Source organism: Dermacentor variabilis, chromosome 9 (genome assembly GCF_050947875.1).
Source record: "Dermacentor variabilis isolate Ectoservices chromosome 9, ASM5094787v1, whole genome shotgun sequence".
Taxonomy (NCBI): Eukaryota; Metazoa; Arthropoda; class Arachnida; order Ixodida; family Ixodidae; genus Dermacentor; species Dermacentor variabilis.
The window spans coordinates 99,279,457-99,305,871 of NC_134576.1; the positions used below are offsets into that span (position 1 = coordinate 99,279,457).

Below are 26,415 nucleotides of genomic sequence, written 5' to 3' on the forward strand. Positions count from 1 at the left end.
ATAGCCCATGAAAATATCGTTTTTCCCACGAAAATTAAAGTGCCTCGAAAACGGTGTTTCTCCGCATATATCAGTTCTCCAGCATGCGCAGATGCCGTCCGAAGCGATAACTAAACGGTTTGGCAAAGAATAGTTTTCCCCCGAAAATTGAAAAAATGCCAAGCCTATAGCCCATGAAAATATCGTTTTTCCGACGAAAATTAAAGTGCCTCGAAAACGGTGTTTCTCCGCATATATCAGTTCTCCAGCATGCGCAGATGCCGTCCGACGCGATAACTAAACGGTTTGGCAAAGAATAGTTTTCCCCCGAAAATCGAAAAAATGCCAAGCCTATAGCCCATGAAAATATCGTTTTTCCGACGAAAATTAAAGTGCCTCGAAAACGGTGGTTCTCCGCATATATCAGTTCTCCAGCATGCGCAGATGCCGTCCGACGCGATAACTAAACGGTTTGGCAAAGAATAGTTTTCCCCCGAAAATTGAAAAAATGCCAAGTATAGCCCATGAAAATATCGTTTTTCCCACGAAAATTAAAGTGCCTCGAAAACGGTGTTTCTCCGCATATATCAGTTCTCCAGCATGCGCAGATGCCGTCCGACGCGATAACTAAACGGTTTGGCAAAGAATAGTTTTCCCCCGAAAATCGAAAAAATGCCAAGCCTATAGCCCATGAAAATATCGTTTTTCCCACGAAAATTAAAGTGCCTCGAAAACGGTGTTTCTCCGCATATATCAGTTCTCCAGCATGCGCAGATGCCGTCCGAAGCGATAACTAAACGGTTTGGCAAAGAATAGTTTTCCCCCGAAAATTGAAAAAATGCCAAGCCTATAGCCCATGAAAATATCGTTTTTCCGACGGAAATTAAAGTGCCTCGAAAACGGTGTTTCTCCGCATATATCAGTTCTCCAGCATGCGCAGATGCCGTCCGACGCGATAACTAAACGGTTTGGCAAAGAATAGTTTTCTCCCGAAAATCGAAAAAATGCCAAGCCTATAGCCCATGAAAATATCGTTTTTCCGACGAAAATTAAAGTGCCTCGAAAACGGTGTTTCTCCGCATATATCAGTTCTCCAGCATGCGCAGATGCCGTCCGACGCGATAACTAAACGGTTTGGCAAAGAATAGTTTTCCCCCGAAAATTGAAAAAATGCCAAGCCTATAGCCCATGAAAATATCGTTTTTCCCACGAAAATTAAAGTGCCTCGAAAACGGTGTTTCTCCGCATATATCAGTTCTCCAGCATGCGCAGATGCCGTCCGACAGGATAACTAAACGGTTTGGCAAAGAATAGTTTTCCCCCGAAAATCGAAAAAATGCCAAGCCTATATATAGCCCATGAAAATATCGTTTTTCCGACGAAAATTAAAGTGCCTCGAAAACGGTGTTTCTCCGCATATATCAGTTCTCCAGCATGCGCAGATGCCGTCCGACGCGATAACTAAACGGTTTGGCAAAGAATAGTTTTCCCCCGAAAATTGAAAAAATGCCAAGCCTATAGCCCATGAAAATATCGTTTTTCCGACGAAAATTAAAGTGCCTCGAAAACGGTGTTTCTCCGCATATATCAGTTCTCCAGCATGCGCAGATGCCGTCCGACGCGATAACTAAACGGTTTGGCAAAGAATAGTTTTCCCCCGAAAATCGAAAAAATGCCAAGCCTATAGCCCATGAAAATATCGTTTTTCCGACGAAAATTAAAGTGCCTCGAAAACGGTGTTTCTCCGCATATATCAGTTCTCCAGCATGCGCAGATGCCGTCCGACGCGATAACTAAACGGTTTGGCAAAGAATAGTTTTCCCCCGAAAATCGAAAAAATGCCAAGCCTATAGCCCATGAAAATATCGTTTTTCCGACGAAAATTAAAGTGCCTCGAAAACGGTGTTTCTCCGCATATATCAGTTCTCCAGCATGCGCAGATGCCGTCCGACGCGATAACTAAACGGTTTGGCAAAGAATAGTTTTCCCCCGAAAATCGAAAAAATGCCAAGCCTATAGCCCATGAAAATATCGTTTTTCCGACGAAAATTAAAGTGCCTCGAAAACGGTGTTTCTCCGCATATATCAGTTCTCCAGCATGCGCAGATGCCGTCCGAAGCGATAACTAAACGGTTTGGCAAAGAATAGTTTTCCCCCGAAAATCGAAAAAATGCCAATCCTATAGCCCATGAAAATATCGTTTTTCCCACGAAAATTAAAGTGCCTCGAAAACGGTGTTTCTCCGCATATATCAGTTCTCCAGCATGCGCAGATGCCGTCCGAAGCGATAACTAAACGGTTTGGCAAAGAATAGTTTTCCCCCGAAAATTGAAAAAATGCCAAGCCTATAGCCCATGAAAATATCGTTTTTCCGACGAAAATTAAAGTGCCTCGAAAACGGTGTTTCTCCGCATATATCAGTTCTCCAGCATGCGCAGATGCCGTCCGACGCGATAACTAAACGGTTTGGCAAAGAATAGTTTTCCCCCGAAAATCGAAAAAATGCCAAGCCTATAGCCCATGAAAATATCGTTTTTCCGACGAAAATTAAAGTGCCTCGAAAACGGTGTTTCTCCGCATATATCAGTTCTCCAGCATGCGCAGATGCCGTCCGACGCGATAACTAAACAGTTTGGCAAAGAATAGTTTTCCCCCGAAAATTGAAAAAATGCCAAGCCTATAGCCCATGAAAATATCGTTTTTCCGACGAAAATTAAAGTGCCTCGAAAACGGTGTTTCTCCGCATATATCAGTTCTCCAGCATGCGCAGATGCCGTCCGACGCGATAACTAAACGGTTTGGCAAAGAATAGTTTTCCCCCGAAAATCGAAAAAATGCCAATCCTATAGCCCATGAAAATATCGTTTTTCCCACGAAAATTAAAGTGCCTCGAAAACGGTGTTTCTCCGCATATATCAGTTCTCCAGCATGCGCAGATGCCGTCCGAAGCGATAACTAAACGGTTTGGCAAAGAATAGTTTTCCCCCGAAAATTGAAAAAATGCCAAGCCTATAGCCCATGAAAATATCGTTTTTCCGACGAAAATTAAAGTGCCTCGAAAACGGTGTTTCTCCGCATATATCAGTTCTCCAGTATGCGCAGATGCCGTCCGACGCGATAACTAAACGGTTTGGCAAAGAATAGTTTTCCCCCGAAAATCGAAAAAATGCCAAGCCTATAGCCCATGAAAATATCGTTTTTCCGACGAAAATTAAAGTGCCTCGAAAACGGTGTTTCTCCGCATATATCAGTTCTCCAGCATGCGCAGATGCCGTCCGACGCGATAACTAAACGGTTTGGCAAAGAATAGTTTTCCCCCGAAAATTGAAAAAATGCCAAGCCTATAGCCCATGAAAATATCGTTTTTCCCACGAAAATTAAAGTGCCTCGAAAACGGTGTTTCTCCGCATATATCAGTTCTCCAGCATGCGCAGATGCCGTCCGACGCGATAACTAAACGGTTTGGCAAAGAATAGTTTTCCCCCGAAAATCGAAAAAATGCCAAGCCTATAGCCCATGAAAATATCGTTTTTCCCACGAAAATTAAAGTGCCTCGAAAACGGTGTTTCTCCGCATATATCAGTTCTCCAGCATGCGCAGATGCCGTCCGAAGCGATAACTAAACGGTTTGGCAAAGAATAGTTTTCCCCCGAAAATTGAAAAAATGCCAAGCCTATAGCCCATGAAAATATCGTTTTTCCGACGAAAATTAAAGTGCCTCGAAAACGGTGTTTCTCCGCATATATCAGTTCTCCAGCATGCGCAGATGCCGTCCGACGCGATAACTAAACGGTTTGGCAAAGAATAGTTTTCCCCCGAAAATCGAAAAAATGCCAAGCCTATAGCCCATGAAAATATCGTTTTTCCGACGAAAATTAAAGTGCCTCGAAAACGGTGTTTCTCCGCATATATCAGTTCTCCAGCATGCGCAGATGCCGTCCGACGCGATAACTAAACGGTTTGGCAAAGAATAGTTTTCCCCCGAAAATTGAAAAAATGCCAAGCCTATAGCCCATGAAAATATCGTTTTTCCCACGAAAATTAAAGTGCCTCGAAAACGGTGTTTCTCCGCATATATCAGTTCTCCAGCATGCGCAGATGCCGTCCGACGCGATAACTAAACGGTTTGGCAAAGAATAGTTTTCCCCCGAAAATCGAAAAAATGCCAAGCCTATAGCCCATGAAAATATCGTTTTTCCGACGAAAATTAAAGTGCCTCGAAAACGGTGTTTCTCCGCATATATCAGTTCTCCAGCATGCGCAGATGCCGTCCGACGGGATAACTAAACGGTTTGGCAAAGAATAGTTTTCCCCCGAAAATCGAAAAAATGCCAAGCCTATAGCCCATGAAAATATCGTTTTTCCGACGAAAATTAAAGTGCCTCGAAAACGGTGTTTCTCCGCATATATCAGTTCTCCAGCATGCGCAGATGCCGTCCGACGCGATAACTAAACGGTTTGGCAAAGAATAGTTTTCCCCCGAAAATTGAAAAAATGCCAAGCCTATAGCCCATGAAAATATCGTTTTTCCGACGAAAATTAAAGTGCCTCGAAAACGGTGTTTCTCCGCATATATCAGTTCTCCAGCATGCGCAGATGCCGTCCGACGCGATAACTAAACGGTTTGGCAAAGAATAGTTTTCCCCCGAAAATCGAAAAAATGCCAAGCCTATAGCCCATGAAAATATCGTTTTTCCGACGAAAATTAAAGTGCCTCGAAAACGGTGTTTCTCCGCATATATCAGTTCTCCAGCATGCGCAGATGCCGTCCGACGGGATAACTAAACGGTTTGGCAAAGAATAGTTTTCCCCCGAAAATCGAAAAAATGCCAAGCCTATAGCCCATGAAAATATCGTTTTTCCGACGAAAATTAAAGTGCCTCGAAAACGGTGTTTCTCCGCATATATCAGTTCTCCAGCATGCGCAGATGCCGTCCGACGCGATAACTAAACAGTTTGGCAAAGAATAGTTTTCCCCCGAAAATCGAAAAAATGCCAAGCCTATAGCCCATGAAAATATCGTTTTTCCGACGAAAATTAAAGTGCCTCGAAAACGGTGTTTCTCCGCATATATCAGTTCTCCAGCATGCGCAGATGCCGTCCGACGGGATAACTAAACGGTTTGGCAAAGAATAGTTTTCCCCCGAAAATCTAAAAAATGCCAAGCCTATAGCCCATGAAAATATCGTTTTTCCGACGAAAATTAAAGTGCCTCGAAAACGGTGTTTCTCCGCATATATCAGTTCTCCAGCATGCGCAGATGCCGTCCGACGCGATAACTAAACGGTTCGGCAAAGAATAGTTTTCCCCCGAAAATCGAAAAAATGCCAAGCCTATAGCCCATGAAAATATCGTTCTTCCGACGAAAATTAAAGTGCCTCGAAAACGGTGTTTCTCCGCATATATCAGTTCTCCAGCATGCGCAGATGCCGTCTGACGCGATAACTAAACGGTTTGGCAAAGAATAATTTTTCCCGAAAATTGAAAAAATGCCAAGCCTATAGCCCATGAAAATATCGTTTTTCCGACGAAAATAAAGTGCCACGAAAGCGATATTTCTCTGCATATATCAGTTCGCCAGCATGCGCAGATGCCGTCTTACGCGATAACTCAACGGTTTGGCAAAGAATAGTTTTCCCCCGAAAATCGAAAAAATGCCAAGCCTATAGCCCATGAAAATATCGTTCTTCCGACGAAAATTAAAGTGCCTCGAAAACGGTGTTTCTCCGCATATATCAGTTCTCCAGCATGCGCAGATGCCGTCCGACGCGATAACTAAACGGTTTGGCAAAGAATAGTTTTCCCCCGAAAATCGAAAAAATGCCAAGCCTATAGCCCATGAAAATATCGTTTTTCCGACGAAAATTAAAGTGCCTCGAAAACGGTGTTTCTCCGCATATATCAGTTCTCCAGCATGCGCAGATGCCGTCCGACGGGATAACTAAACGGTTTGGCAAAGAATAGTTTTCCCCCGAAAATCGAAAAAATGCCAAGCCTATAGCCCATGAAAATATCGTTTTTCCGACGAAAATTAAAGTGCCTCGAAAACGGTGTTTCTCCGCATATATCAGTTCTCCAGCATGCGCAGATGCCGTCCGACGCGATAACTAAACGGTTTGGCAAAGAATAGTTTTCCCCCGAAAATTGAAAAAATGCCAAGCCTATAGCCCATGAAAATATCGTTTTTCCGACGAAAATTAAAGTGCCTCGAAAACGGTGTTTCTCCGCATATATCAGTTCTCCAGCATGCGCAGATGCCGTCCGACGCGATAACTAAACGGTTTGGCAAAGAATAGTTTTCCCCCGAAAATCGAAAAAATGCCAAGCCTATAGCCCATGAAAATATCGTTTTTCCGACGAAAATTAAAGTGCCTCGAAAACGGTGTTTCTCCGCATATATCAGTTCTCCAGCATGCGCAGATGCCGTCCGACGGGATAACTAAACGGTTTGGCAAAGAATAGTTTTCCCCCGAAAATCGAAAAAATGCCAAGCCTATAGCCCATGAAAATATCGTTTTTCCGACGAAAATTAAAGTGCCTCGAAAACGGTGTTTCTCCGCATATATCAGTTCTCCAGCATGCGCAGATGCCGTCCGACGCGATAACTAAACAGTTTGGCAAAGAATAGTTTTCCCCCGAAAATCGAAAAAATGCCAAGCCTATAGCCCATGAAAATATCGTTTTTCCGACGAAAATTAAAGTGCCTCGAAAACGGTGTTTCTCCGCATATATCAGTTCTCCAGCATGCGCAGATGCCGTCCGACGGGATAACTAAACGGTTTGGCAAAGAATAGTTTTCCCCCGAAAATCTAAAAAATGCCAAGCCTATAAGCCCATGAAAATATCGTTTTTCCGACGAAAATTAAAGTGCCTCGAAAACGGTGTTTCTCCGCATATATCAGTTCTCCAGCATGCGCAGATGCCGTCCGACGCGATAACTAAACGGTTCGGCAAAGAATAGTTTTCCCCCGAAAATCGAAAAAATGCCAAGCCTATAGCCCATGAAAATATCGTTCTTCCGACGAAAATTAAAGTGCCTCGAAAACGGTGTTTCTCCGCATATATCAGTTCTCCAGCATGCGCAGATGCCGTCTGACGCGATAACTAAACGGTTTGGCAAAGAATAATTTTTCCCGAAAATTGAAAAAATGCCAAGCCTATAGCCCATGAAAATATCGTTTTTCCGACGAAAATAAAGTGCCACGAAAGCGATATTTCTCTGCATATATCAGTTCGCCAGCATGCGCAGATGCCGTCTTACGCGATAACTCAACGGTTTGGCAAAGAATAGTTTTCCCCCGAAAATCGAAAAAATGCCAAGCCTATAGCCCATGAAAATATCGTTCTTCCGACGAAAATTAAAGTGCCTCGAAAACGGTGTTTCTCCGCATATACCAGTTCTCCAGCATGCGCAGATGCCGTCCGACGCGATAACTAAACGGTTTGGCAAAGAATAGTTTTCCCCCGAAAATCGAAAAAATGCCAAGCCTATAGCCCATGAAAATATCGTTTTTCCGACGAAAATTAAAGTGCCTCGAAAACGGTGTTTCTCCGCATATATCAGTTCTCCAGCATGCGCAGATGCCGTCCGACGCGATAACTAAACGGTTTGGCAAAGAATAGTTTTCCCCTGAAAATCGAAAAAATGCCAAGCCTATAGCCCATGAAAATATCGTTTTTCCGACGAAAATTAAAGTGCCTCGAAAACGGTGTTTCTCCGCATATATCAGTTCTCCAGCATGCGCAGATGCCGTCCGACGCGATAACTAAACAGTTTGGCAAAGAATAGTTTTCCCCCGAAAATCGAAAAAATGCCAAGCCTATAGCCCATGAAAATATCGTTTTTCCGACGAAAATTAAAGTGCCTCGAAAGCGATACTTCTCTGCATATATCGGTTCTCCAGCATGCGCAGATGCGATAGGAAGCGATAACTAAACAGTTTGGCAAAGAATAGTTTTCCCCCGAAAATCGAAAAAATGCCAAGCCTATAGCCCATGAAAATATCGTTCTTCCGACGAAAATTAAAGTGCCTCGAAAACGGTGTTTCTCCGCATATATCAGTTCTCCAGCATGCGCAGATGCCGTCCGACGCGATAACTAAACAGTTTGGCAAAGAATAGTTTTCCCCCGAAAATCGAAAAAATGCCAAGCCTATAGCCCATGAAAATATCGTTTTTCCGACGAAAATTAAAGTGCCTCGAAAGCGATACTTCTCTGCATATATGGGTTCTCCAGCATGCGCAGATGCGATAGGAAGCGATAACTAAACAGTTTGGCAAAGAATAGTTTTCCCCCGAAAATCGAAAAAATGCCAAGCCTATAGCCCATGAAAATATCGTTTTTCCGACGAAAATTAAAGTGCCTCGAAAGCGATACTTATCCGCATATATCAGTTCTCCAGCATGCGCAGATGCGATATGAAGCGATAACTAAACGGTTTGGCAAAGAATAATTTTCCCCCGAAAATCGAAAAAATGCCAAGCCTATAGCCCATGAAAATATCGTTTTTCCGACGAAAATTAAAGCGCCACGAAAGCGATATTTCTCTGCATATATCAGTTCGCCAGCATGCGCAGATGCCGTCTGACGCGATAACTAAACGGTTTGGCAAAGAATAATTTTCCCCCGAAAATCGAAAAAATGCCAAGCCTATAGCCCATGAAAATATCGTTTTTCCGACGAAAATTAAAGTGCCTCGAAAACGGTGTTTCTCCGCATATATCAGTTCGCCAGCATGCGCAGATGCCGTCTGACGCGATAACTAAACGGTTTGGCAAAGAATAGTTTTCCCCCGAAAATCGAAAAAATGCCAAGCCTATAGCCCATGAAAATATCGTTCTTCCGACGAAAATTAAAGTGCCTCGAAAACGGTGTTTCTCCGCATATATCAGTTCTCCAGCATGCGCAGATGCCGTCTGACGCGATAACTAAACGGTTTGGCAAAGAATAATTTTTCCCGAAAATTGAAAAAATGCCAAGCCTATAGCCCATGAAAATATCGTTTTTCCGACGAAAATTAAAGTGCCACGAAAGCGATATTTCTCTGCATATACCAGTTCGCCAGCATGCGCAGATGCCGTCTTACGCGATAACTCAACGGTTTGGCAAAGAATAGTTTTCCCCCGAAAATCGAAAAAATGCCAAGCCTATAGCCCATGAAAATATCGTTCTTCCGACGAAAATTAAAGTGCCTCGAAAACGGTGTTTCTCCGCATATATCAGTTCTCCAGCATGCGCAGATGCCGTCCGACGCGATAACTAAACGGTTTGGCAAAGAGTAATTTTCCCCCGAAAATCGAAAAAATGCCAAGCCTTATAGCCCATGAAAATATCGTTTTTCCGACGAAAATTAAGGTGCCACGAAAGCGATATTTCTCTGCATATATCAGTTCGCCAGCATGCGCAGATGCCGTCTGACGCGATAACTAAACGGTTTGGCAAAGAATAATTTTCCCCCGAAAATCGAAAAAATGCCAAGCCTATAGCCCATGAAAATATCGTTTTTCCGACGAAAATTAAAGTGCCTCGAAAACGGTGTTTCTCCGCATATATCAGTTCGCCAGCATGCGCAGATGCCGTCTGACGCGATAACTAAACGGTTTGGCAAAGAATAGTTTTCCCCCGAAAATCGAAAAAATGCCAAGCCTATAGCCCATGAAAATATCGTTCTTCCGACGAAAATTGAAGTGCCTCGAAAACGGTGTTTCTCCGCATATATCAGTTCTCCAGCATGCGCAGATGCCGTCTGACGCGATAACTAAACGGTTTGGCAAAGAATAGTTTTCCCCCGAAAATCGAAAAAATTCCAAGCCTATAGCCCATGAAAATATCGTTCTTCCGACGAAAATTAAAGTGCCTCGAAAACGGTGTTTCTCTGCATATATCAGTTCTCCAGCATGCGCAGATGCCGTCTCACGCGATAACTAAACGGTTTGGCAAAGAATAGTTTTCCCCCGAAAATTGAAAAAATGCCAAGCCTATAGCCCATGAAAATATCGTTTTTCCGACGAAAATTAAAGTGCCACGAAAGCGATATTTCTCTGCATATATCAGTTCTCCAGCATGCGCAGATGCCGTCTGACGCGATAACTAAACGGTTTGGCAAAGAATAGTTTTCCCCCGAAAATCGAAAAAATGCCAAGCCTATAGCCCATGAAAATATCGTTTTTCCGACGAAAATTAAAGTGCCTCGAAAACGGTGTTTCTCCGCATTTATCAGTTCTCCAGCATGCGCAGATGCCGTCTGACGCGATAACTAAACGGTTTGGCAAAGAATAATTTTCCCCCGAAAATCGAAAAAATGCCAAGCCTATAGCCCATGAAAATATCGTTTTTCCGACGAAAATTAAAGTGCCTCGAAAACGGTGTTTCTCCGCATATATCAGTCCTCCAGCATGCGCAGATGCCGTCTGACGCGATAACTAAACGGTTTGGCAAAGAATAGTTTTCCCCCGAAAATCGAAAAAATGCCAAGCCTATATAGCCCATGAAAATATCGTTTTTCCGACGAAAATTAAAGTGCCTGCCTCGAAAACGGTGTTTCTCCGCATATATCAGTTCTCCAGCATGCGCAGATGCCGTCTGACGCGATAACTAAACGGTTTGGCAAAGAATAGTTTTCCCCCGAAAATCGAAAAAATGCCATGCCTATAGCCCATGAAAATATCGTTTTTCCGACGAAAATTAAAGTGCCTCGAAAACGGTGTTTCTCCGCATATATCAGTTCTCCAGCATGCGCAGGTGCCGTCTGACGCGATAACTAAACGGTTTGGCAAAGAATAGTTTTCCCCCGAAAATCGAAAAAATGCCAAGCCTATAGCCCATGAAAATATCGTTTTTCCGACGAAAATTAAAGTGCCACGAAAGCGATATTTCTCTGCATATATCAGTTCTCCAGCATGCGCAGATGCCGTCTGACGCGATAACTAAACGGTTCATGATCTGAGAATGCCTGCCAAATGCACTCCAGCCCATTCTTATTCTTCTGATTATTTCAGTCTCATGATCCGGATCCGCAGTCACTACCTGTCCTAAGTAGATGTATTCCCTTACCACTTCCAATGCCTCGCTACCTATCGTAAACTGCTGTTCTCTTTCGAGACTGTTAAACATTACTTTAGTTTTCTGTAGATTAATTTTTAGACACACCCTTCGGCTTTGCGTCTCCAGGTCAGTGAGCATGCATTGCAGTTGGTCCCCCCTGAGTTACTAAGCAAGGCAATATCATCAGCGAATCGCAAGTTATTAAGGTATTCTCCATTAACATTTATCCCTAATTCTTCCCAATCCAGGTATCTGAATACCTCCTGTAAAGACGCAGGGAATAGCATTGGAGAGATCGTATCTCCCTGCCTGACGCCTTTCTTTATTGGGATTTTGTTGCTTTCTTTATGGAGGACTACGGTGGCTGTGGAGCCGCTATAGATATCTTTCAGTATTTTTACATAGGGCTCGTCTACACCCTGATTCCGCAATGCCTCCATGACTGCTGAGGTTTCGACTGAATCAAACGCTTTCTCGTAATCAATGAAAGCTATATATAAGAGTTGGTTATATTCCGCACATTTTTCTATCACCTGATTGATAGTGTGAATATGGTCGATTGTTGAGTAGCCTTTACGGAATCCTGCTTGGTCCTTTGGTTGAGAGAAGTCTAAGTTGTTCCTGATTCTATTTGCAATTACCTTAATAAATACTTTGTAGGCAACGGACAGTAAGCTGATCGGTCTATAATTTTTCAAGTCTTTGGCGTCCCCTTTCTCGTGGATTAGGATTATGTTAGCGTTTTTCCACGATTCCGGTACACTCGAAGTCATGAGGCACTGCGTATACAGGGTGTCCAGTTTCTCTAGAACAACCTGCCCACCATCCTTTAACAAATCTGCTGTTACCTGATCCTCCCCAGCTGCCTTCCCCCTTTGCATAGCTTCCAAGGCTTTCTTTACTTCTTCCGGCGTTACCTGTGGGATTTCGAATTCCTCTAGTCTATTCTCTCTTCCATTATCATCGAGGGTGCCACTGATACTGTATAAATACCTATGGAACTCCTCAGCCACTTGAACTATCTCATCCATATTAGTAATGATATTGCCGGCTTTGCCTCTTAACGCATACATCTGATTCTTGCCAATTCCTAATTTCTTCTTCACTGCTTTTAGGCTTCCTCCGTTTCTGAGAGCATGTTCAATTCTATCCATATAATACTTCCTTATGTCAGCTGTCTTACGCTTGTTGATTAACTTGGAAAGTGCTGCCAGTTCTATTCTAGCTGTAGGGTTAGAGGCTTTCATACATTGGCGTTTCTTGATCAGAGATTTCGTCTCCTGCGATAGGTTAATGCTATCCTGTCTAACAGAGTTACCACCGACTTCTATTGCACACTCCTTAATGATGCCCACAAGATTGTCGTTTATTGCTTCAACGCTAAGGTCCTCTTTCTGAGTTAAAGCCGAATACCTGTTCTGTAGCTTGATCTGTAATTCCTCTATTTTCCCTCTTACTGCTAACTCATTGATCGGCTTCTTATGTACAAGTTTCTTCCGTTCCCTCCTCAGGTCTAGGCTAATAGGAGTTCTTACCATCCTATGGTCACTGCAGCGCACCTTGCTGAGCACGTCCACATCTTGTATGATGCCGGGGTTAGCGCAGAGTATGAAGTCTATTTCATTTCTAGTCTCGCCGTTCGGGCTCGTCCACGTCCACTTTCGGCTATCCTGCTTGCGGAAGAAGGTATTCATTATCCGCATATTATTCTGTTCCGCAAACTCCACTAATAACTCTCCCCTGCTATTCCTGGTGCCTATGCCATATTCCCCCACTGCTTTGTCTCCAGCCTGCTTCTTGCCTACCTTGGCATTGAAGTCGCCCATCACTATAGTGTAGTTTGCTTTGACTTTACCCATCGCCGATTCCACGTCCTCGTAGAAGCTTTCGACTTCCTGGTCATCATGACTGGATGTAGGGGCGTAGACCTGTACAACCTTCATTTTGTACCTCTTCACAACAAGACCTGCCACCCTTTCGTTAATGCTATAGAATTCTCCACTAAGCCCCGGTAGCACAGGACGTGCCCGCTTTTTAGCACTGTATACGCTTCTTTTGGCCTCCTAACTTCACTGAGCCCTATTATATCCCATTTACTGCCCTCTAATTCCTCCAATAGCACTGCTAGACTCGCCTCACTAGATAACGTTCTAGCGTTAAACGTTGCCAGGTTCATATTCCAATGGCGGCCTGTCCGGAGCCAGGGATTCCTAGCACCCTCTTCTGCGTCGCAGATCTGACCACCGCCGTGGTCAGTTGCTTCGCAGCTGCTGGGGACTGAGGGCCGGGGTTTGATTGTTGTGTTCATATAGGAGGTTGTGGCCAAGTACTGCACCAGGGTGGCCAATCCTGCTCTGGTGAGGGAGTGGGTTACCGGTTCTGGTAAGAAGCCACACTCCAGGCCTGTTTATGCAATTTTAGCAACACACGGTTTTTTTTTAAATCCGGTGGAATATTGCGCGGCACCGGGATTCGAACCACGGACCTCTGGCACGCGAGGCGGGCGTTCTACCTCTACGCCACCGCTGCACCTAGAGATTAGTAAGAGCTAGTTGGAAGATTGGTGGAAGAAAAGTAGAGAAACGACAGAAAAAAACGGAAACGTACAAAAACAAAGTTCACAATAGGGGGTCGGAAAATTTGGTTGTGGCAATTCATCGTGTGTTTATTTTTATTTTTTCTTTCTTTCGTTATCTAGATAGCACATTAGGCAGTATAATAGGAAGAGCTTGGTGGCGCAACGCACCGCCCCGTTCCAAAGGGGACGCTCATAACATCCATCCATCCATCCATCCATCCATCCATGTGACAGCGAGAGCACGCGATCTTCGAATTCGATCTAGTCGCGTTTTTCTGTGCGCGCGTGACTCCATGCTTGCTTAATTGGCGAGCGCATGTTTAGTGCAATTTATATGGCCTACAAAACTACGAAAATTTTCGTATTTATTGTTATTTCAAATACTTGACTATCGCTATGAGCAATTCACCTTGCGGGAGAAACTGCGACCTTTCTTTTTTGTTTTTAACGCAGCAGTTTAATTCACCCGTTTAAGCTGCTAAATGATGTGTGTTTGCTTTGAACGTGAAATTAAAAAAAAGTAAGAACTTGGTTTGAAGCATTCTGTTACGGCAACTCACCAAGTGCAGCAATAACGATTTGACAAGAGACATAAAGAGCAACAGAGACAGCGGTTTATTGAAATTGAGAGAATTCTACCCGCATGTGTGTACTACATCAACACCGGCCATCAGCTTTTACTTACCTGTACATACCACAATCATAAATTTTCTTGTTTTTCTCCCCACCTTCTTCCCCTTGGGGCATTTCTGCCCTCTATACCCTTCTCTTTGTATTATGATATATGTTCGCTTCGAATTTTTAAAGAAAAAAATGGGTACTTGGGCTGAAGCATTCTCTCAGGGTGATGAAACCCAGTAATAACATTTTAATAAGGTATAGTAGAGCGAGCTTATATATTAACTGAAATGTAGGGATCTCTACCGGCGCATATGAAGGTACCTAGGTCAACATCTTCATCTTCATATCACCTCTAGATACCGTGACCATATATTTTGTTGCTCTTTTCTTTCTTTCACCAACCTCCTTCTTCTGAGGACTTCCGGTCCCCGATCCCCTTCCTTAGGCAGAATAGTAAGATAAATTACAACCTTATTGTCATGGTGACAGCCTTGTTCTGCCGATCGCACCTTCATGCACAAATGATGCGTCGGTGGCACAGGAATTCACCGACAGGGTGCTAACATTCGCACCCGAGTTCGTAAGCGCACCTGAATTGCACTTTCGGAATAAGGGCCACAGGAGACGAAAAGTTGCAGTCACTCCTTTTTTATTATAATCTTGGTCCACGCTTCTTTAGTGTGGATGTACACATAAACCGACAAAACACACTTCTCTACAGCTTCCAAAGGGGGTGGGGGGTTTTTCCTTTTTTTTTTAAGTAATCAAGGTATCTCGCCTTTTTTTTATTGCTCTGGGATGTACTCTCTCACAAACACCTTGCCCCATTAGCTTATATATATGTATAGTCCATCCAAAGAGACGTACATACGTATCTGAAGCCACCGCTGAAACACTGTTTCTGTCTTTCTGGCACATGCACTACTCTCCCGAATACTGGTTACTGTTTACAGATTATACCATCTCCTACCGTGACAACACTCGGTCGAGTACAACAGCTTTTCACGAAAAGATGAAAACGCTGCGGAAATTTTGCCCACGTTAGGAACAGTCACCATGAATTGCTTAGAGGAAGAGCAACTGAATCGAACAAAGAACCTGCTTCAGGGAAAACTATAGCACAGCTCTCTAAGGGAGGATTCGCGCTACAGAACTTTCGGGTTGAATACATCCAACTTCGCGAGCATGTATTCGAGGGAGAGAGAGAAAAAAAACGCACCCGGCTCTGAATGATGGGCGACGTTGCGAAACATGTTGTTTCAACACCGCTTTTGAACAAACATCACTCACAGTAAAGTTTGGTACACTGATCCACAAACCGCGAACGCACGTACAGCCAGGACCTTGCACCAAGGAGTTTCAATTCAGATTACGGCACCAGTCATCTTGTCGCACAATTGGTCGTTGATGATATGTCATGAGAAGTGGCGCATTACTAATTATGCTCGATAACTGAGCGCTGGTTCTCTCTCTACAAATGCCCAGCAGTGCTCAAATTTTCAATTTCACGTTCATAGCCTCAAAGGCGGAGGCCCGTTTTTCGAGGATCTTTTCTTTCTTTTTTTCCCCACGTTTCTTCGGAATTGAACCTTATGAAAAACCGCGCCGTGTGTTCACGTTGCCGAGTACTTAACGAACAGAAGGGAGCGCCGCGAATAAATAAATATGACGAAGGAAGGCGACGTTGACGACGGGAGTCACAGAGATGAACGGGGCCGCCTATCGCACGCACGTGGTAAACCTAACAGCTGCCAAGGACAGAAACGAGCTGGCGTACACGTCTCCATGGGAATTCCAAGGGACACGCATGTTCGCTTGGACACGCATTGTAAACACTGTTTCGACACATTTTCTCTCCTCGCGGTGTGCTCAAAGAAACCGACGTCACGGCTTCGTTACGGAAAGGAGACGTCGACCATACGTATCAGGAACATGCGACACTAGTGGGACACAGTCTATGTACACAGGAGCTCTAGTGCCAGTCCTTTTAGGGTCGGCTAGGATCGGTTCAAGGAACATGACGTAGTTTAACAGCGTCTATAGTCGGCTGGACAAAGTGAACCGGAGGAACGAGTCGCGACTCCACGCATACTTTTTTATTTTATTTTATTTTTTTTGCGGGCGGAAAAACGGAGCGAATCGAAAAACTAGAGCGGGACAAGTAGGCTTTGTTTGGTGCGGCAAGTAAAAAGTTGCGGCAGCCGATAACCAAGGTTTGTAGCTGTTAGCAAGCATGCAAATCAAAGGCTACCGATTCGAAGCCAGGGGGTTAAACGTCTCCGCACGACCAATATTGTGCTGGCCAGAGGATTCCCGCCTACACTGGTGAAAAAAACAAACCTGGAACGTTGTCTCAGCCGACAGACACGATGCGAGGAACTGTTTATTAGGTGTTTCGCGTCAGTTATGTATGCACAAGCACATGAAGTCGTATAACTACAATGAAAAACGGCCTCCACAAGACATGTCTGAGTGCTGGTAATGTCGATGCCCTTTCCTAGCGCGTATACTATGTACATTCACATTGAGGTGCACATTTCACAAATTGCTCATGAGCAGGACTAGTGCGAACAGTCTGACAAGTTGACCGAACTAAGACTGCCAGCAGCACACTGAAAAGCAAGCAGCCTCAACTGCATTCGACCTCCACCTACGCGCTAGCCTTTAAAAAAAAACAAAAAAAAACGGTAGTTTCTTCACTTGTGCTATCTGATGCCTTCAACATAGCTGCTTGTAACATCTCCCCATTAAAGAAAGAAGTTCAGTGCGCCAGGCCGATAGGAAATAAGTATAACAAAAAATACAAATAAAACCAGATTGAAAAATTTTCTGTGATAAAGACATTTCGAGATGTGCTTTCATCGTTTGCTCTGAAAGAAAATTTTACATTATAGAGCTTTGGACTAGGTTAAGTGCTGTAAAACACCTTCAGCCTACTCCTTCTCCATTTAATGTATCCTACAAAATAGACATGAAAAAGAAAACAGGGTGGAGGGGGTCCAAAAAGTTGACGGCATCAAGTTTCGGCACTCATACTTAGTGTGAGAATAGTGTTGTACGAGTGTACATTCAGTGTACACTGAGTGTACACAAAGCGTTTGCCACAAGGCCTAACTTGTTGTTTAAATCAGCAAGAAACATAAATAAATGTAAATAGCTGCCGCTAGACTTTAAAGGGCACATGAGAGGCCTGCCTGTGTGACCTACACATCATGCATACCCAGAAGAACTTTTAGTACTTTAATTGCGTTATATTTTTTTTTACTGAAATAAAAATTACTTCCTCCTCCTCTATTTCAATCGAAGGGCCACAGAAAATGCCCATTACACTTCTGCAAATGCATACCTATGGCTTTTACAAGTATTCGTGATTTCGTATTAAAAAAAATGGGCACAAGCTGAATACACTCAGCAAAAGCCCCATTAACATTTTCTTGGCTTGCGACACCATACATTGCAGTTACTATCTGGTTCAGGCTTGTTAACCGCTGATTAACAGAAAAAAATGTATTCTATTTGTAAATGAACAAAAAGTTATCGTTGCGGGTACTGTACGCTTTCACTCAGACTCGAAAATGATGAAAAGTCTTGTCGCGCTGTCATCATCGGTGCCACAGTTCGGACACAACATGTTATTAAAATTGAAGCTTGGTTTTCGTTTTCCCTGCTCATAAATAAGCTTTAGCTTTTACCATTTGATAGCAGACACAACATTGAAGATGTATTCTATTTGCTTAGATTGAGTCAGAAAATCTTTTTAGTGTCTGTCTGAAGTTGATAGCTCAAGGAAAATTGCAAGCTGGGAACAGAATGGTTACTGCTAGAGATGGGTAAACTATTCGTTTCTAGTGTGTAGTGGAGAACCAAGGAGAAAATAAAACACAACACAAGGAATCAGGGCAAAAAATACTGTATTGACAACATTGTGGATATGTGATTTGCGAAGATGCAGGTTCTCTCTCTCTTTTTCATTAAGTACGTGGAAGCATGAAGTGATATGTATGTTTTGCATGACTGGCTTGAAACACTACCACACAGCTTCTAATGCATGACTGAAAAAATAAAGATGTTACACCATTCCAGAAGAAACAAAACAAATATGGGACAACGGAACACGTAAGAAAGAAAACAAACAAAAAAAAGCATCACCAGTATCTTTCAGTTCTCTTTTCGAGTGCTTGAGATGTGAATGAAAGTAACACATGCCTTCACCACGCATCCAATGTACGCTATCTACTCGAAATGCGCGACGTTAGTGCTCTGTAATGGCGCTAGCGAGCCCCCAATAATGAAAACCGTTGGCTTGATTTTTTTCCACAAGGAGTGTGAGTTGCCCGGTCGTGACTATGCAAATGCGAACACAACATGCACAAAATCAAATGAGTCGAACATGATGCCATACAGAGCTTACACTAGTATCAAAGAAAACTTTGCCATCCTCCACTGGCACAAGTGCGCGCCAGAATAATTAATAATATGTACAATCATCAATAAATACCTTAAGGACGAAAACCTTCACTTAGAACACTCATTCGTTATCTCTTTTTTTTTCTTCCCGGCTCTCACTTTCAATAGACAAAAAATATAAAACACTTCTACAAAGTATTGGACATTAAACTTTGAATAGAAACAAAGCAATAGAAGTAAGCTAAAGAACTACAAGAGCACTCAAAAAAATTATCAGCATTAAAAACTTTGTATTTCTGGTGCAGCAGATATAACTATATTTGTAAATTAAAAAAAAACGTCTACGAACTAAAGTCACTGGGTATTTCAGACAAGAAGTGGTGCTCAGAAATGCAAGCAGAAAATCTAGGTGGAAAGGAAAATAAACAAGTAGCCAAACTTCCACATGCAGATGAGCAGGCTGCTGCGAAAAAGGACAAAGGAAAAGCTTGACAGAAGCTGTAGACACCTAAAAAAAAAAAGGCAAGCGGTGCGAAACGCTGGGAAAGAAATTGAGCAAAAAGCATAAGATAGATAGAAGCACACCAACAGCACATGGCGCACATGACAATGTGGCAGCCTGCTTGGTCATAAGGAATGCAAAGTCATTGTTCATGTGGTGTGATGGTAACACAAGTGTAGGGTATGGCAACAAAGATGAGAACACCATGAAATTGAACAAAATGAAATGAATGAGGCACGCAAAAAAAAAAAAAAATTGTACCGATGGTTCGCGTTGCCATCTTGTTTTTGTACATGTGAAGGGAAACAAAAATGAAATGTAATGCTCTTTTAAAGCAGATTTGTTTTGAGGCTCGCGCGGGATGCCAGGCAATGTTCGAGATGACCCTCTGCACGTATAAGCAGTGAACAAAAGAAGAAAAAAGTGGTGAACAAACAAGTTACTGCAACTGTCCTTAGCACAGCACTCAACTAACTTAACAGCACAAGGTCACACCCCAAATATAAATCACACCGCTGAATGGAGTTTCATTTGCGTTTTGCTCATGCCTTATCAGTGGGAGGCATCACAGACCCTTGAGGGCTACAGTATGCTCAAAATGATACGCATGGTAGTATGATCATATCAGGCCAAAGTTCACAGATATCAGAACAAATGGTACAGGAGAAACGAGCAGAAACAAATGCTCCCGACATTAGTGGCAATGTTCACACTTTGCAAGAAACACAGATACTTGGGTTTCAGGATGTGCAATTTCGACAGAGCGTCCACAGTGAGAAGCTCAACTCTCTAAGACAATGAGCCAAAGCTTTGCCACGAATGCGCGTCCGTGGAAGGTAAATGTACCACACAGACTGCTACCAAAGATTATCGCTACCACCTACACAAGGTACTGCCACCTGCTTTCTCTAAGTACTTAGTATGAAGACTGCAAAAGTGACGTCGTTTACGTAGCACTATATTTCTTGTTACACACAAACGAGGGAGGAGGGAGAACACGAAGTATACTATAGTTGGTAACTTTTACAACTTTTTTTTTTCTGTGGTTCATCGATCGCGTTTTTTTTTTTTCGCGCTTCGTTTCGTATCTAGGAAAAAGCTGACACTGCGTAGTCACAGCGTAGAACGATATGCACAAAGGAACATTTTTCTCCCGAGGCTCTTCGGCTAGAGTCTGCCAGGACGCTGCGCTGTCATCGCAATGCTTCCGTTCAATCAATGCCACCTTCTGCATGCAAAGGGGGCGTGAGGCTCAAAACCTCGCTGCCTTCCGATCGGGCCGGTAACTCTTCTTGACCTGCTTGCTTTAAGAATGTCGTGCCAACTTGGAGGGCAAACTTGGAGAGAGATAGCTTGGAGGGATCGTCAACAGCACTTTGACACATGATTCCGAAGACTACACAGAACTCGCCACTGTTCTTTCGTGCAAACAGGTGCGTGGAAAGAAGATGGCTTTTGACACTTGCTGCCCAAGTAGTGTGCTAATTTTCGTTTTTTTTTTTAGATTTCGAGCTTATAGCTACTCAATATCGGATAGACGAAATTAAGCTCATATTGTGTTGTTCATTACTGAGCTTGTTTTGAAAGCTTGCAACAGTGGATGTAAACCGAAAGCGTTACGTCACTTTGAATACTATGTGTGCGAAAACCTAACAACCTACATGTTTCCTATAGGAAAATCTTTGTTTCCGATCGTAGCAAACGAGTGGCACCACTGAAAATATGACATTAGGAAAGCTGAGCCAGTCCAAGCAAGAAATGACATGGAGATCACCTTGGGTGCCCTCCGCATTTACGTGCTTCAATAATGACTGGTGAGCTTAGGACTCACGTGGGCCAAACGCTGCCACATGCACATTCTGCTCGCTGACAGGTGCTCTAGCACATCTTCCACCAAACAAGCAACACGTACGACTGTCCGTGAAGATGACATCTTATGCCACTCCTTAAGCAGAGAGCCGAACCAGATTTTCTTTTCTCTCGCTGCGTCCACTCTTGCGGCCTCGACTAAACGCTCCGCGTCAAACAGTCCGCCGTAAAACAACCACAGCCTGGAAAGAAAGGGGAAAACACTTGTCTCTGCCGCAAACAACTCGTCGCCCTTCCCACTGAGGTAATCGTGTTTACTGAGGTACCGGTGCGATAGAGGTGTACTCGTCGACTGCTACAGTGACAATGCTGGCGTTGGTGCTGCTGCTGTTGCTGCTGCGGCTGCGAGGAGACGAAATGAAATTCGTGCCATGGAGGAGGGTCGGGGCATTCTTGGCTTGATCCGTCGTGACGCCGGCGGAGCCGCGCGACCTCTCGCGGGAGAGGGCGGAGGGAAGAGGAGGATGGAGGACTGACGGGGTGAGTCGGGAGGAGGGAGCGCTGGGCAGGTGAAGGGGGGGGGGCAATGTCCTACGTCGAGTTCGAGACTGGCGTCTCGCAGGGGGTCGTCGTGGACGAAGACAGGGACAAGTCCTCGGCTTCCTCGTTGTCCTCCCGTTCGGTGGCCGAGTCTCGGCCCCCGATCGCGGCGTCCATGCCGTCGGAGGGTCGCGGAGCCTCGTCGCTCCCCAGGTCGTCTTCGAGCACGGAGCCCGTGACCAGTTGGTCGGGAGTGGCCTCCATGGGTTCCTCCAGGTCACTGCTGGGCTCTTCTACCACTGGTTCCTGCTTGATGTGGACGCCATTGCTGCGAGGCCGAGAGAGAGAGAGAAGACAGATTGATGTACTTGCAACGTCAAAGTCACCTCCTCGGTCGCGCACGTTTATCAAGGCGTAACCGCATTTCTATATTTAGCGCACATGAATGCGAACACATCTGGCATAAACGTGCACCTTTGTCAGGTACGTACCGATATCTATCATTGTCGAGTACCACCTTAACTGGTGTAAACGAGGCATAAGCCGTTTAACCTAGGCAAGGTCCACCCATCGAAACGTTGGCTTGCTTATCTGAGGAACATAACTCAACCTTGATCGCAGCTGGTGGCTATCATAGCACGGCTTTCTGCCGCGACACTGAGTTACAGATTACGAGGACGGTTCTATTTAGGAATAGTAAATTCGCCAGATAGATTAAGAATGATAGACGATCGAGAATCTCCAACCAGACGCGGTGTGAAAGAGACGCAAGCACACACTCCCTGCAGAAACGTTTCACGATACGCTCCAATTGCACGTTTCCTATACGCTCGTAAAAGGAACGCAAAACAAGATAACGTGGCACCGCTGCCATTATCGCGCGTAAGGGGCACGAGGTGACGCAGTTTCTAGGCTTAATTCGCGCAGCCGTCATCCGCCGCCCATGCCGTCACCGTCACGGCAGTGGCGTCCGTCAGGAGAGAGCATTTCCTCGCCGGTTTCTTCTCTAAAGCCGGACGCGGTCCAACGTCGGCCAACACTGGCCAACGTCGGCCAGCATCGGCCAGCAGGACGAGCATCAGCCAACGTCACTTTTGTAATGTAATAAAGGCGAGACCGGCGAGTAAACGCCTTTTCCTGACAGGCGTCGGTGCTGTAACTCTCATGGGACGGCGCGGATGACGGCTGACAGAGCCCAGCCGAGGCCCCAAGCTAACGTAGCTGAAGGATGTGCAACGACTTCTTTCTGCAGACTACACCACTGGATATAGAAATCGCACGGCTTCCGCACGGGTTCCGTACGGTTTCCGTGGGAATGGAACAGACCGTTTCACAGTCGAGCGGCTGGCGCGAGAACCGCAGCCAAAAGCGCCAGGAGTCTCACCTGGTGAGTCTCTCCCCCGGGAGTCCCTGGCCGAGCATGCCGGCGACGAACCGCTCCGCAGCGGCGGCGTCCCCGTGTAGCTGTGGGGCGGCGGGCAGCAGCCCACCTGAGGAGACCACCGGGCTGCTGAGGGGTCCGTTGCCTGCGCTCGGCGGCCGAGCCCCGGGCATGACTACGCCACCCGCAATGGACGCCGCCGTGCTCACCGCCGTGCCGGAAATCGCTGCACTGAGGAATGACAGGTTGCTCTCGGCCAGCGCTGCCTGCAACAAAACAGAGTGGAAGAGACGCCCCTTAGTCACGTTTACTCAAAGCAGTGAACTGGGGCTGGTTGGTGGACGTTCGTGCTCGTATTGCGCTTAGTGTTACGCCGACGGAACTAATGGACGAACACAAAGAAACAAACTATCAACTACAAACTACGAAGGTTAGTAGACTGTGCCACGTACGTCCACGTTTTGTTCGTCCATTACTTTCGTCAGTGTAACACTAAGCGAAATACAACCATCAAATCTTTCGTAAGACTGCACTGCAGCAAAAATGGCGGCCGGAAAGGCGAAGTGGAGCTCGTTCTTTTATTCTGTGGTTAACACACTTCTCGATGAATGGGTAGCGTAACTCGATGTCTGCTTAGTTAGAATGAACTTTGTGCCCAACAGCGTTACTTAGTTGCAAGAATGCCGTGTCGCGACCCCGATAAGAACGGTTTTGTACGCATTGCAGTATTTCCACAACTTTCGCGTAGCATTCGTATGAAAGTCGTCTATTCCGCATTGGTTTCGTATGAATGATACGGAAAACATACGAAACCCTACAACAGAGAGGCCCACGTTAGGCGTAGAAATTGTGGGGAACAGCACTGAAAAAAAAAAAAAGCACCCAGACAAGAGGAGGCAAACACAGCGCCGTGTTCTTCTCTCGTCTTGCTCGAGTTTTTCAGCGCTGTTACTTCCACAAGTTTGGAAACGTACGAACCGGCCGAATTAAGTTATGCTACTGCATGAAATTAGTGAGTTCAGCTAAAGAAACGAACGTTTATCAGGCAGCAACACAGCCCCACGGACGCGATCCGTGCGCATGACCAAATCTACGCATGCACACATACACCACAACTCCTAAACATTAAACCGCTCATTCTGAAAATTGCGCGGGATCTCCACATGCAAAAGACGACAAAGCTTTTCGAAACAGTGGACGTGAGGAGAGACTTGAAGGCTACTCACTTGCAGTGAAGCGTTAAGGGACTCTCCGTACAGACCCGGACTTTGCTGGAGGGTCGGACTACGGACCGATCTCTGTCCTACTTGCTGGGAAGGCACTGGTAGGCCCCTAAGGAGTGAAATAAATATCGTCAGCGTCGGTTCGCTTCACTTCCGGACATGAATCATCGAAAGCGAGTATACTTGAAGTCCATGCGGAAAGAGAACAGTGATTAAAGAGTAACTGAAAAGCTGAAGTAGAAGACCGCCGTGAGTGTCGAGTGAAAGAGGAATTGGAACTTATTTGGCTATAGGTTGCCGACTTGAGGTGGAATGTGGCTCATTAAAAACGCTTCTATGCACCTCGTTTTGAATAACTGTAAATTATGAGCTACTCTGCACGTGATACAGCAGCAACCGCTATATAGAAGGTGACAAATCAGAACGAGTAGGGGGAGGGGGCGATGCTCAGTATTTTTACCGGTATCGCAGTGCACCACTAGATGGTTTTTGATAGCCCTTGTCAAATGATTGCTTCTTGTATAGAATACAGAAAAAACTGAAAGCTCGGCGAGTTGGGAATATTTCACGGTAAAACAGTAGCTACCACAAAAAACGAGGGACACGGGTAGGTTTTATGCTAGCGCTGTAAACAGCATTTGTTCGGTAGCTACATGTTATTCATTTTTCTTGCAAGTTACGATTTTAACATGAATTATTGTACAGAGGCAAGGCAATTATATTCTCTAAAGACAGACAACACTTACTGCTGTAACCATTTTAATGTTAAACTTTCTGATGAGCTGGTGAGCGGGATACACAGTTTCAAAAGCGCAGTTTCATACAGTTAAAGCTAACCGTGATCACACATAGTAGTGATACGAAAAAATGCGTTCACTTCAAGTACACCTTGACGGATTACACTTTTCCAAATAACGCAGAGGATACATAAACTTTTCATTGCATAATCAAGACAACAGACATTCGGAATAATCATGCACTATTCTACTATATCTACAATCTCTAAGTGCATCAACTAGGCTACGATTGGCTACGGATATTCTAAAGGTTGGAGAGCCTCGGTGAGGTACTCCAAGCCTAGGTGTTTAAAAAGCAAATCGCTTGAGCACTACCATTGGTATTTCGTTCCGTTGGCAGACTCATATACCGGGTTTCATTTTTGCGCAGACCGCAAACATTGCCTTAAGGACGTAGTCGAAACGGTCGGGTAATGCCATTGTCAACACCAACAAAACGAAAACCACGGTATGCTCGCTAAACATCTACTGCATGAACACTCATATACACATGGTAACACATTAAAACACACATAAGGGTTGCATCAGTGACTACTCAAAACTTGCTTCAACTAAACTTATGAGGACAGGTAAAAATGAAAAGCACCAAGGATTGGTAAGGGTCAGGGACGTGTTTCTGCACTCAGGACTTCATGCTCGAGGGCTGGCATGCAAGGATGCCGGAGAGCCTGTACGCAGGCACAAAGAGATCACGTGTTCTACCACCGGCTCCGCTCGGCTCCCCTTCAGCTATTCTCTACCGAGACCGTTCCTGAAACGTTTCGGCAGCTAAATGATGCACATCGTACGGAGTTTTACTAGGCGTACGCATTCGTCAGTGCACTGTCAAAGCTGATTCGAGACTCGGATCACGCGAAATTCGGCATACGTTATTAAAGCTACCGGCTGCTTAAGTTTCATTCATCCAAGTGCACTTTATCCATCCATACAGGTGCACTGTTCTGGAAAACGAACATGCGAGTGCACGCCGATGGTAGGCAAGTTTTTCGAGAACCGGCTTACAGACATGCGAACGTTATAACTTCTGCGATTCTGGCTGACGATATGAAATACTGAAATGACTTATTGTCTTCATGCTGGTTTCACCCGAAGGCCTCTCAGTACAGGCCATGCAAGTCTGGCGCGACACGCCACACGCATATTTGGCAGATGACGAAAAGTTTGGGCATCTTTGACAGTGCATTTGTGCATCAACTACTCAGCCGTCTAAGGCATCGACCTCATCGGTCGGCAGTCCTTGACGTCTCGGGCGAGGACTGTCTTCTGATTGGTTACAGCCTCAGCCGTCTAAGGCATCGACCTCATCGGTCGGCAGCCCCTGACGTCTCGGGCGAGGACTGTCTTCTGATTGGTTACAGCCTACGGCTTACTCGGCCAATTGCGGCGGTGCGTTCCGGAAGTCGGTGAATTTCCGGGGACGGCCACGGCTGAGGTGACGCCGCTTAACGAATTCGCGATCGTCCACCATCCAAAACGAGCCGTAGTCATCCTCGTAACGAACAAAGCACTTATGCAGCGACAAGTTGGTTCTGAT

The 26,415-nt window shown here is 44.9% G+C and overlaps 1 protein-coding gene across 7 annotated transcripts in view; it reads right to left on the bottom strand.

Annotated features, from left to right (window-relative positions):
* Positions 1 to 18,116: 18,116 nt before the first annotated feature.
* The window catches only part of LOC142557180 (uncharacterized), a 434,150-nt gene continuing 425,851 nt past the window's right edge, over positions 18,117 to 26,415 (bottom strand). For all 7 annotated transcript variants that reach the window (XM_075668850.1, XM_075668851.1, XM_075668852.1 and 4 more), the window contains 3 exons: positions 24,088 to 24,193; positions 22,865 to 23,127; positions 18,117 to 21,808 (listed from right to left, as the gene is read on the bottom strand). In XM_075668850.1, coding sequence (XP_075524965.1) covers positions 21,532 to 21,808; positions 22,865 to 23,127; positions 24,088 to 24,193 — 646 coding nt within the window. In that variant the 3' untranslated portion in view covers positions 18,117 to 21,531. The remainder of the gene's footprint in view (positions 21,809 to 22,864; positions 23,128 to 24,087; positions 24,194 to 26,415) is intronic.